The sequence below is a fragment of the Etheostoma cragini genome, chromosome 7 (assembly GCF_013103735.1).
Source record: "Etheostoma cragini isolate CJK2018 chromosome 7, CSU_Ecrag_1.0, whole genome shotgun sequence".
NCBI lineage: Eukaryota > Metazoa > Chordata > Actinopteri > Perciformes > Percidae > Etheostoma > Etheostoma cragini.
Window position 1 is genome coordinate 3,549,428 of NC_048413.1, and position 12,855 is coordinate 3,562,282.

Consider the following 12,855-nt stretch of genomic DNA (forward strand, 5'->3'; position numbering starts at 1 on the left):
AGCTAATTTGGTCTAATTGAAGTGCGTCCAAGATCCAAAAAAACAAACAACTGTGACTAAAAAAAGAAGAGGAGAATCATGTATTGTTATTCGTTGAAACGGTTCTGTTGTGGGACACCCTCAGGTAGCTCACCTGGTTGACCGTGCACCCCATGTACTGAGGCTTAGCCCTTACTGCAGTGGCCCAGGTTGGAGTCTGACCCACAGCCGTTTGCTGTCCTTTTGCTGCATGATGTCCCCCTTTCCTGTCTTACCAAATAAAGGCCAACAAAGTCCCCCAAAAATGTTTCTTTTTAAAAATGTTGTCTCTGTCTCTTCAATTTCAAAGATATGTTCATTAATACATTCAATCAGAAACAGTTCACATATTACCAACATCATCATGTACTCATCTACTTTACTGGCTGTTCAAACATGTTTGTACTAAAATAGACTTTAACTTTGGAACATGCCCACTTGATTTGGCCAACTCAGACTTCTTTGGAATACAATTTTGCCGAACCAATCCTGGTAGCTGCTTTGATATGAAGGCAGACCTTCCAGTGCTTCGAAAACCGTCTCTAATTGGAAACTTAGTCCCTGTGTGGAATAGCCAGACCCTCGATGATTAAGCTCCCTTTTGCACTGTGATACGATCGCCGGGTGTAGTTCGGTAGAAAGAAAATACAGTGGTGCTCGTAAGTTTACATGCCTGTGCTTAAGTTGACTAAAAAGGGGAATGAAAAAAAAAAAAGAGTTTTGGAAATTTATCTTAATGCCTTAATTAAAAAATGAGATACAAATCCAACCTTTAAGGAAACCAATTGTCTTTGTAAATAAATGTTATTCCTTAAAATAGAAGGGGCATAAGTATGCACCCCCCTATGTTAAATTCCCATTGATGCAGGCAGATTTTTATTATTAAAGGCCATTGTCAATGAAGGACTATTAACCAGTACAGTCAAAGTATGTCAAAGTTATTTTCGTGGATATATCATACATACCCTTTACCATTCATAGAGACTGGCATGGGATACTTTCCATAAAATAATCTCTCAATGCAAATCAAACCAGCTATTAGTCTAACTGAAATAAAACCATGCCAATCTCTATGTATGGTGAAGGGTATGTGATGATATGGGGCTGTTTTAATTGCAAAGGCCAAGCATGGTATCCTATTATTCCTCCACTTAGAAAATTGGTGTCTTTAAAGGTTGGATTTTACCTCGTTTTTTAATTAAGGCATTAAGATAAATTTCCAAAACATGATTTTTTTTTATTCCTCTTTTTAGTCAACTTAAGCATGGGCATGTAAACTCATGAGCACCACTGTAGTTCTCACATGAAACTACTCCTAACCAGGTATGTGAGTTATCTTAAGAAACCGAGTCTTGATTTCTGGAAAGAGACATTGCTATTGAGTTTGTCAAATGTTTTTTTTGGCCCCACAAGCCGAGTGCCACCTAGTTCCATAATATGGGAAAGAAGGCAGACATGTCAACAGCCGATATCTCGAACACTGGGCAACTCACCACAAAACTATCTGGATTCATAAATAGCACAACATGTAAGAGGAAAAATATGTATTTTTGATTTTGGGGTGAACTGTACCTGTTTAATTAGCTCTTGCCAGCTCATCATTTGCCATAGTCATCCATTTTTAAGGTAATATCACAAATAAATGCAGTAGATTCTGTAAGAATAGTTGACTGCTCCGAAGGTAAAGGTTTATTTTAGAAACCTGATTAGGGTTTAACCTCTAATAAGGAACACTGGAGCTGAACTTTCTTAAGCAGGTATAATTGGCATTGACTGGCTTACCTTTATTCTTACCTGTAAAAAGGATTATTTGGGAACAATTAAGTGATTTCAAGCAAGAATGCTTAATGTAAAGAAACCACCCCGCTGAAAGCGGTACACAGCGATACAGACATGGCGAGAAAAAGACAACTCACAAGATTACAAATAGCACATGAATTTTGTTTTTAATTAAGAAACACCAAGGGCAAGGGGGGCGTCTTTCCAACATTGGAAATGGAGAAGTCAGGTTGACCTGACATGGACAATATTTCATCTGTTACACTTTCAGTCATTTAAGCGAATTATCCCCGTTTTTCTGCTACTCAGAAGTAAAACAAATTTCAGAAAAAATATTCCATCATTACCAAAAGTGCACCTTTTATATTTTGAATTGGCCTAAAAACAACCAAAAAGCAGTGGAAGTTTGGCAGCAAGAGTGTACAGTATATATCCAGTTTAAGAGCAGATACACAAAAGGCACCAAACAAGGGCCACACACACACCATCATTCTCTGCTTCAGTGTCCTAAACCTGGACCACAGCAGTGGCTATTACAAAGTTCATATCTGAACAAACATGATGACAACTTTCTGTGGAGATCAATAACCATTTTGTTCCATTTGGAACCTAAGACTTTTTTTTTTTTGAGTGAATAATAACACCAGAGTCTAACCATTTGACCAGGCAGTTACAGTCAGGTACATACAATCCCTTTTTTGGAAATATTTTTGAGGATTTGTGAAGAACTTCCCGGAGGGCTTGTATTCAAATTCAAACATAAGGGGAAAAACAGGGGGATGTGGGAAGCAATGCACAATATCCAGAGAATAGACAGTAGCAAGTTGTGATGGCCCTAAAAACAGCAGAATAAAGCCATGAAACAAAAGCGATGAAAAAGAGAAGAAAAACAAAAAACATGACATAAATAAAAATGAGGCAACTCTAAGTAACAGGATAGTGCTCATTTTTACATTATTACTATATATATATTAAGCATACAAATAGGAGAAAACTGGTTTGTGAATCCCCAAAGGGATCATGCCGTTGTGGTTTTGTGGTGTGGTCGACTAAAGGCAGGCAAGCATGCTTTATTAGAGCTACACGACTGGTCGCAGCACCTGAAGGAGGCTTTCCCACGCGACCAAACACTTTCCCAACTGTGTCCTACTCCCGTTTGCTGCACAGAAATCTCTTTCTGCAGAGAAAACCACAGATTCGTAGCTGACTGAATTGTTGCTAAAGCTACAAAATCTGAAAGTTGAGTAACATCGGGAGGCAGTTCTGAGTTGACCCTCCTCCTCAGGATATGGATACACACAAACACACACACACACACAAACACACACACACACACACACAAACACACACACACACACACACACACACACACACACACACACATACCATACTGGAGCTTAAAGTAGAGTGACCTGTGATAAATGTAAGTGGGCTGAGACATACATAACCAACTAATTTACTAGCAAACACACTCATTCTCTATATATATCAACCTGTGTGGCAGATATATTTACACATAAAAAATACACCCTTTTCAGCTTTTAAAAACTGCTTTTAGGAGATCTACTCAATCAAATAAGGCTGCGGAGGCAAGAAACCATACCAAATTCTTTAAAAAAATCAACCCCAAATGCCATGCTTATCAACAAATGTGAAACCAGTGTATACTGTTTAACATCGTTTTCTTAATCTAAGTACCAAATCACTAAAAAAAAGACACCTCTCTACATGTGACAGACAGATAACCATGCAACGATGTGATGTATGTTTATGTCTGACGTTAGCACCAATATTTCTTTCTTTTTCATAAAAACAAAACCAATACAGACACAGATGACACAACAGCGCTGTGAATTACTTGCAAAGCAAAGAAAATCTGGCAGTAAATGTAACACCTGCGGTTTTTAATTCGTATTTAACAACCTGAGCTGTGTAGTGATGCCGCATGTGACCGTGTGCGCTCCTCTCCCAACAACTGGCAAAAAAACTGTAAGCATGCTCGCAAGCCGAAAAAATAAAAAGGTTCCTCTACAGAAGTGAAGAAAGAAGGCCTAAACATCTTCAAGTATTAATACAGTTAGGCCTATAAAAAGCCATGGACACACAGTATTAGAACCCAGAATAAACTCAAGGAAAGATGAAGAGCAGTTATGGTTAGTTTGCATGTTTTCCCCCACAAATATAATATAATATATATATATATATATATATATTCATATGTATATATATATTCATATGTATTTATTCATATCCTTATAAATAAAAATTCAGTGCTGTAAAATCTTCTCCAACTCCATAGGATCTGACCAATCGTAGAAGGCCTAATATGTTTTACTCTTACTCTTCTCATGGCTAAAACTACTGCTGGAAGTATGTCAACTGTACTGGTTCTCCTGTGTTAAAAGTCCTTCATTGACATAACAACACAGAGAAAGAGAAGACTTTTTAATATGGATTCATTTTTTTCTCTTTTTTGGTTTAACTGCACACAGAGAAACATATTCTGTTGTGTCATCTTGTTGTTTTTTTTGGTAGCAGCAAAGCACCAAGTCTCTCTGTGTGAGTCTGCTGTGTGTGTATGACATCACTCCATAGTCTCTGTGTGTGCAGGTGTGTGTTTGTGTGTTTATGTGTGTGCTGCGGTCTATGAAGAGCACGGCTGCACGTTGATGCCGTGGGCTGCGTAGGTTTGCAGGTCGATGGCTTGGGCTGGCTGCTGTCCCGGCCGGGCGTTTATTAGTGCCAAGTTCCTCACGCAACCCGTCATTCCAGACAAAAACTTCCCTCCTGTCAGAGCAGACATGTCTGGGGCTCCGCCTATCATGTGAGAACACACACATATTAAGCAACCAGTGTTGAAGTTCCTCCTCTTTCCTCTTTAAAGCTCAACAGCGATTGCCCACTTTTTTCATGGCTCTGGTTCCGGCAGTGATTTTCATCATTTGATCTCTCTATTGATGTTTCATGAAATTCTTAAGCCTAGGACCAAGCCAACCAGCTCCAAGTTGAATCGTGAAAATAAAAAATCTAAATTGGCGCAAAAGAACGTTTTGAAAATGAAGAAATTGCAAAGGTACAAGACTGTGACAGAAACTACCATAGCAGTGGCAATGGCAATGGTAGCAGCTAGCGCTAGCTGTTCGCGGTTGCCGTAATCAACATTTCAATTGTAACCACTAGTTCCACCAATCAGTGGCGCCACCGTTGCCCTTAGGAGTTTGGGTAGTGTAGTATTTCTCTGTATCTTCGCTAATAAAACATGTTTTTCTTAATACAAGGTTGATTTCATACATGGACTTCTAGCTTCTACAGGAGCATAAACCTTCGTTGAACATCCTCGTAGCTTGTGGTAAGTCTACCTTGTTTTGTTTTTAAAATGGAGAAAATCCATCTTGAGACAAAACTGTTGAGCTCTATTTGGATCCACAAAGCAGCTACACAGCTGACCCTAAATGACCCAGATTACTAAGGTACTACAGAACATTAAGTAAAGGGTTACATTTCAAAATTCTGCAACTCTTTTAAATGGAGCAACAAAACTGACAAAATATAGTAACATGTGTTATTAATTAGTGGAGCAATCAAGAGCATAGCTAGCTTAATTGTGTGGAAAGCTGGCCTAACTAAAAACACTGGAAGCTAAAATCACTAAGCCATCTACAGTATTTCCATCTGGGTTGTCGATGAAGACAAAAGACATGCACTTGATGCTAAAGATAATGCTAATAATATAATATTAATGTTACTAAAGAGAGAGAAATATGGTGTCTCGGACCAGTCAAGTAGCATTAGCTAGCTAACGTTGTGTTAGCTTGCAGGCTAAAATGTGTTAGCTGTAACAACAGGTTACACAGTGAGCAGTGTGCAGCAGTAGTTTTATGAAGAAAGCTAGCTTCAGCTAGCTGAAAAGCCTGGCTTGGTGTGTTTACCCCCCAGTGTTTTCATTAAAGTTAGCTAGCCACATAGTTTTCTACTATAAACTATTAAAAGAAAAAGTATAACTCTTAAAACAAGTTCACACTCCAGTTTAGTTCTTTATAAACCATAAATACTATTTACTAATGTGTTCAGCTATATGACTTGTCTGTTAATCTTTAACTAGATTTTGTTGGTTCCATGCCTCCATACTTCCAGTCCACTCACCAAGGTATAAATTGCCTTTAGTGTTGACCATGAGGCTTTTGCCTTTAGACTGTCCATGTAGCGGGGCTCCTCCATCAATCTGGATGTATCCATCTTTTCCCGTTCTGCATGAAAAGAGGAACCGGGAATCAAACACAACTCAATACAGCCCTGCAGATGCACAGACAAATCAGTTGATATATTGATAATAGCTAATAAAGCTGGTACATTATCATTGACTAAAAGTGAGGTCCAAATTTATTGGGCTATTTACATGACAAGAGAACATGGGTAAGCCTTTACATCGCATGGGTGGACATTTTTCAAAAGCTTTTAAATGTTTGGATTTGCTTTGAGCTTTTAGCCACTGTAATTAGTAGCCTATTAGTAATTTCACTACTGTTGGGTAATTAGTCTGAACAAACTTTCTTGAGTTCCAGTAATTGGTTCCAGTGAAAATCATGTGTATGTTGTTATTATGTATGATTATATATGATGTATACAGAAGCTCATCGGAGGGTGAAAACATGAAGACAACGCCGCTACATCCGATCACTTCCTGAGAAAGTTATTTCTTTTTATTATTCGTGTATATCCTATCTGGTGGATGCAGGAGCCTCATTTAAGCAGAATGCCTTTCATGTTTTGGTAATTTATTGAATTGAGTATTTATTTGGTTTCAAAGACTTTTTGTCATACACACACACACACACACACATATATGTATGTACACTGAGGAAAATAAGTATTTGAACACCCTGCTATTTTGAAAGTTCTCCCACTTAGAAATCATGGAGGGGTCTGAAATTGTCATCGTAAGTGCATGTCCACTGTGAGAGATATAATCTAAAAGAAAAAATCCAGAAATCCCAATGTATGATGTTTTAACTATTTATTTGTATGATACAGCTGCAAATAAGTATTTGAACACCTGTTTATCAGCTAGAATTCTGACCCTCAAAGACCTGTTAGTCTGCCTTCAAAACGTCAGCTGTAAAAACTTTGAAAACTAGGGAAGGTAAATAGTTTTTAGCTAAATGGTACAAGAGAATATGCTAATAACCTAAATCATTTTTATAATAGATTTGACAAAATAGACTTTTCTGAGGAAAGACAAAGACTTAGGGAAATGATTGAGAGCACAGAGGATGATGACTATACCCTACAAACAAACAATCAGGAGGTAACATATAGTATGTTAATGAGGCTAAAAGCTACCAAAGCAGCAGGCCCAGATGGACTGTCTCCAAAAGTATTAAAAGGCTGTGCTTTTCAGTTGGCAAACATTTTTTCAAGTATTTTTAATTACTGTTTCTCTCATAAAGTGTTGCCTGATTTATGGAAACAATCTTGCATTACCAGTACCTAAAAACAAATCCATTGAGGGTATGAATGATCTAAGACCAGTGGCTTTAACCTCCATAGCTATGAAGGTATGTGAGAAAATCATGTTGAATAGTCTGAAGCCTCATGTGGATCAGTATCTTGACCCCTGCCAATTTGCTTATCAGAAAGGGAGAGGGGCTGAGGATGCTATTGTCTGTATATTGGACAGTGTCTATGCTCACCTGGATGCAGGGGGACGGTGTGTGAAAATTCGATACTATGATTTTAGCTCAGCGTTCAATACGATACAACCACACATCCTCGTAAATAAGCTTTTGATGATGAAGGTTCCAGGTGTTTTTAGCTTGCTCATTTTACATTTTTTAGAAAACAGGTCTCAATTTGTTAAGTTAAACTCAAAAGTTAAGTCAGACACTTACACGGCAGACTACCGTCTACAGCAGGCCTGCTGTCAGGTTGTTAAATTTGCTTACGACACAGCGCTCATTGGGTTAATTGAAAATGATGACTATAGGTGCTATCAAAATGAAATAAAAGCCTTTGTTGATTACTGTGATATGCATTTCCTGGAACTCAATGTTAAGAAAACTAAAGAATTAGTTATAGATTACAGGAGAAATAAGATTACAGCTGAGGCAGTGGAAATCAAAGGTATAGAAAGAGTGAACACATGCAAGTATCTGGGTGTTGTTTTTAACAACAGGCTAACATGGTCTGATCATGTTGACTCATTGATGAAAAAAATTAAGTCCAGGGGTCTACTGTACGAGGAAGTTGCAGTCCTTTAAGGTGAACACAGATGTGGTTAAAATGTTTTTTATGTCAGTCATATGTAGTGTTTGGAGTGACTGTGTGGTGGGGTTGGGGGGAAATGCTGGGTTAACTGAGAAGGCCAGGATTGATAGAGTGACTAAAAGGGCTGGGAAAATGGTGGGAGAGTTAAATACAGTTGATCAGGTATATGACGATCATCTGGTAAAAATGACTCAGAAAATAACGAGGGACCCGGGTCACCTTCTTTATGGTAATCTGTCCGGCAGGGTCAAAGAGCGTACTGGTAGGCTAAGACCTCCGGTGACACGAACTGGGCGGTATGCTCTTTCTTTTATCCCTCAGGCTATTAGACAGCACAACAAGCACTTTAAACGTACATTTGTATGAGTTTTTTTTTTTTTTTCATTGTATTTATGTATAATATTGTAGTGTACTTGTGGTATTGTATTTAAATTCTCTAGTTTTTATGTGTAAGATGGCGAGTGTGAGCACTGTAATTTCCATTTTTATGGAAGAAATAAACTTGACTTGTATCATACAAATAAATAGTTCGAAAATCATACATTGTGATTTCTGGATTTTTTTTTTGATTATGTCTCTCCAAGTGGACATGCACCCACTATGACAATTGCAGCCCCCTCCATGATTTCTAAGTGGGAGAACTTGCAAAATAGCAGGGTGTTCGAATACTTATTTTCCTCACTGTATATACACATACATACATACATACATCTATAAGCCTTTATAGTTGGTGCCCACATGCTTTATTGTTTAAAGTTTGTTTACATAACTCACAGGGAATGCAAAATGTTGCCATACTTCAGGGAAGCATGGGGGTTTAGGAGTTGCATCCCCTGCATCCCCAATATTCTGCAAACATACCTGACTGCTGTGACCTTATGCCATGTCCCATCATTAATGGACCTCTGGGACAAGATTTCTGCCTCTCCGCTGCCCAACTGGTATCTGGATTTCATACAAATTGTTAGCATTACTAGAATATTTATATGAGCTGAAAATAAAACTCATCAAGATGTCAACAGAAGTACAGGGTTACAGGGCTGAGTCACCTGAAAACAACATGTCCATTCTGCAGCCCAAGGCTAATGAAGTCCTTGCCTTTGCCGTTTTCTCCGGGTTCCTGAAAATAAGTGTGTTTAGTCAGCAGCGGAAGAGGGTGCTGTGTGATTGAATACTGGGAACCACTGAGCAGCTGCTCTGTAGTAATTTTCCACACTAACAGTTTTAACGGCAAACATGAGGCAATGCAGACAGATTGCTCTCAACAGTATTTGTAGAGTGGGATAAAAACCTTCCATGGAAAATAACAATGACAATAGAAGCCCTCATGCAGACTGTGCAAACCAAACACAGACACTCAAATGGCATTTCAAATGATGTTTCTCCACAAGTATCTCATATGTCACCAGCATTGACTGTACATATTTGAATGTAAAGCACATGTTATGAAACATGCAAACATAAATCAGGAGTGTCTTGTGTTTGAGTGGATACCTTTTTACTAGCATGCACCTTTCGCAAATTGCGTGCGCCTTTGGTCTCCTGAGGAAAATGGAGGGTGAGTTAGAGAAGCAACATGCATTTATTTAGTGGTGTGAGATGGAGCCACGCTCGCAGCCAGCATGCCCAACCAATGTCACAGCTGCAATGGCACAGTATGATTAAGACAGTGAACACTGAAATGAAAGAAAAAATGCAGTATTGTGTAAGGGATATATTATTGTGGACACATCAGTAAAAATAGAGATTACTGGATGCTAGGGGAACATTAATGAGCATCACTGCTTTACAGATGAGGTAGTGGTGATGATACAGAGTGCTCAATTACAACAGTCAAGTTAGGGTGAGGAGGAGAGGGTGGAGGGGAAGGATGTGAGATTTGGATCAAATCATGGGTCAGTCCTACAGTTTAAACAAGTCTCAAGATGGGAGCAGGACTTACCACTCCCTGCCATAAGATCAGCCCCTCAGAGGAGCTTGTGTTGATCTCCAGTTCGATGGTCTCTGGCAAGTCATGGGCACTAAAAAAATAATAATAATAATATCATTTTACCCCTACTCACTCGGTATATTTTACAATGCAGGGCTGCGCAATATATTGAAATTTAATGTATCAATATAAAGTAAAGTGATGTAATTTCCTGAACTTACCAGACTGTTCTAGCTGTTCTATTATTTCCCTTTCCCACTTAGTCAATGTATCCACATTAGGGCTAATCGATTATGGGGTATGTAGCATGCTATCTGGTCTTGTTAATGCTGTCCTCCTTTTGTAAATTGTTTTTTATATTATTGTTTGTTGTTAGCATCTTACAAATATTAGGATTCTCGTTTTGTTTTGTTTGTTCGTTCTTTGTCTTCTACATTCCAACTAATCTTTATATACTGTTTTTTTTGTTTTAAATATAAATAGGATCCCAAAGAATAACAATTTTACCCATGATGCATTGTAACATCAACTCTTATAATACATCTGCGAGTGTAAAATAGTGTAGAAAAGCACACCACAGTTACCTTCTAGTAAAAATGGATCTAGGAAGGGCAACGTATCCATCACCGTGGAAATGAGCTGCATACTGATAGGGTGAATCTAGAAATAATACAGTAAATACACATTAAAATGATATTTAAATAACATCAACGCTGCTGTGAACTTTCATTCTCACTGTTATGGTGCCCCCCAGTGGCGAGAGCATGGAAGAAACCCTGGTAAGACCGGCTTGGTTAGATCCAGCAGAACCCAAAGAAATATCTCTTCACTGAAATCACTTAGAAAAGTATTTTATTTGTTGGTGGTGTTTAAAGCAACTTCTAAAAGAAGAAAATATATAGTCTGTCCTTTTTAAAAGTTGAACTCACAAGCAATAAAATGCACCCCTTCTCAGTTAAATAATCATTGCTGCTACAGCCTGACTAATTTTAGCTAATGTAAGCACATTTTACATAGAATATGTACAGCTGCGTAGCTGACATTACTAAATTAGTTACTCAATGTTTAAAAAAGTCAGAGATACTCAGTTAAAAAAACCTATTTTTTAAAGTTTGCTACAATTAGCTAACAATAGCCACCTTAGGTGCATACTCTGTGTGTATAGAAACAAGAAATTGGGTGTTTTAATACTTATGAAATCACCTAAACATGTATAAGGGGAAAGAAATGTTAATTCTTCTCCCAAATCTATTTGCAAATACTGCAATTCCAAAACCAAAAACCAACAACATTCTTCAGCATGACTACACCCCCCTCCATGATGATGCGTACTCATCACAGTCCATGACAACTCTTCACCAACACACGAGCAAGCTATTCGCCATCCCTCACACTCTCCACCATCTCTGACCTTTCCCAGAAATCAAACCAAACTCACCACGGGTCCGTGCACAAACACCACATCAAGCACAGAATATGTCAGCAATGCCGTACATCTCATCTCACCCACACACCATCGCACTTTGCTTTTAACAGACATGTTTGAAGTTGTTAGTAACAAACTTGTAGAGCAGATTTAAGGTTCTGACTTAGACCGTTTTAGAGAGAAAAACAAGTTATCCTGTGTATTTTCTTGTTGTACAGACAGGCATTCTTGAAACAGACGAAAGGAGACAAGTGTTTATGTTGTGAGTAACCCTTTTACAGGCATTTACATGATGATAGGGAAAAAAAGAAAAACAAGGGGAATTCCACATTTCCATTTGGGTCCAAAAAACAGGCAGCACAAACCAGTTGATCTCCCAGCTACAGTCTACCATCCTGTTACCTTTTAGGATTGATGCAGAATTCCCCTCTCCCAACTGTCCAATGGGGATGAGAGCCTCAGTTGCCAGCTGAGTACAGACGCGGGTTTGGTATGCGTGAAACATGTGTTAGGCAATAGTTCGGGTTGAGTTTGGAAGGGACACGGGGCCCCTCAGGCTCAGACGGGCCCCTGTTAGTCACATTGGTTTCAGGCAGACTGAATGTTGAGATACTGTACCATTCGACTCGCTACTTTCCAAATTCCTCAGGGCCTTGGGGAAGCTGGAGACCTGGCCTGTGTGTGCAGGATATAGCCATGAGATTGCAGGGGTAAGACATACGTAATCAGTAAGGGTTGTGAGATGTCTGATGTTAGAAGGGCTTCATACTGTGAAGAATGGGAGTCATATGGGCTCATTACTGGTTGTTTGTCTAGTCTTTCGGCTTTGATGACCAATATCTTTGTCTATAGGATGCAGGGGTATGCAGTAAGTAACATACTGGGGCCACTGCTTTGGACATTTGTTTTCAGAACTGCTTTTAGACAGATTGTGCTACTGAAATTGCAGAAGTATCCATTAACAATACAATTAATACATTTTTCCTCACATGTTCTGCTATTTCTGGCGTTGATTTTAAAGTCATATTTGGATGACATGGTTGTGTAGCTAGTCAACACTTACTTTCTTCGCAGTTCAGGCCCGTGTGGCCGGGCGCACACACACACTGGCCGGCGACGCAGCCGCCGCCATTCTGGCATTGAAGGTTGCTCTGGCACACGTCTTTTACCACCTCACACCGCTCACCTGCGGGGTCAAACACCGGTTATGCAACAGGGGCGAAAGGTTGATGTTTCACACCATAGGCAGGGTTTGAGATAAAAGGGTGGAGGGGGGGGACCAATTATAAGATTAACAGTTTATATTTTGATTAACAACAAAACACAGAACATGCAGCTCGCCCCCCCCAACTAGCATTTACTAAGACGCAAGACAAGATAATAATAATAATTGTAATGTCCATTACGATACAATAAAAAATAACAAAATAGACAAATG

General features: G+C 38.9%; 1 protein-coding gene across 13 annotated transcripts in view; it reads right to left on the reverse strand.

Moving 5' to 3' along the window:
- Positions 1 to 4,316: 4,316 nt before the first annotated feature.
- The window catches only part of hspg2 (heparan sulfate proteoglycan 2), a 121,496-nt gene continuing 112,957 nt past the window's right edge, over positions 4,317 to 12,855 (reverse strand). For 10 of the 13 annotated variants that reach the window (XM_034875724.1, XM_034875720.1, XM_034875730.1 and 7 more), the window contains 9 exons: positions 12,481 to 12,603; positions 12,036 to 12,092; positions 10,576 to 10,651; positions 10,004 to 10,082; positions 9,556 to 9,603; positions 9,111 to 9,181; positions 8,923 to 9,006; positions 5,941 to 6,044; positions 4,317 to 4,614 (listed from right to left, as the gene is read on the reverse strand). In XM_034875724.1, coding sequence (XP_034731615.1) covers positions 4,442 to 4,614; positions 5,941 to 6,044; positions 8,923 to 9,006; positions 9,111 to 9,181; positions 9,556 to 9,603; positions 10,004 to 10,082; positions 10,576 to 10,651; positions 12,036 to 12,092; positions 12,481 to 12,603 — 815 coding nt within the window. In that variant the 3' untranslated portion in view covers positions 4,317 to 4,441. The remainder of the gene's footprint in view (positions 4,615 to 5,940; positions 6,045 to 8,922; positions 9,007 to 9,110; positions 9,182 to 9,555; positions 9,604 to 10,003; positions 10,083 to 10,575; positions 10,652 to 12,035; positions 12,093 to 12,480; positions 12,604 to 12,855) is intronic. The other 3 variants (XM_034875723.1, XM_034875722.1, XM_034875728.1) reach the window with 3 other exon arrangements.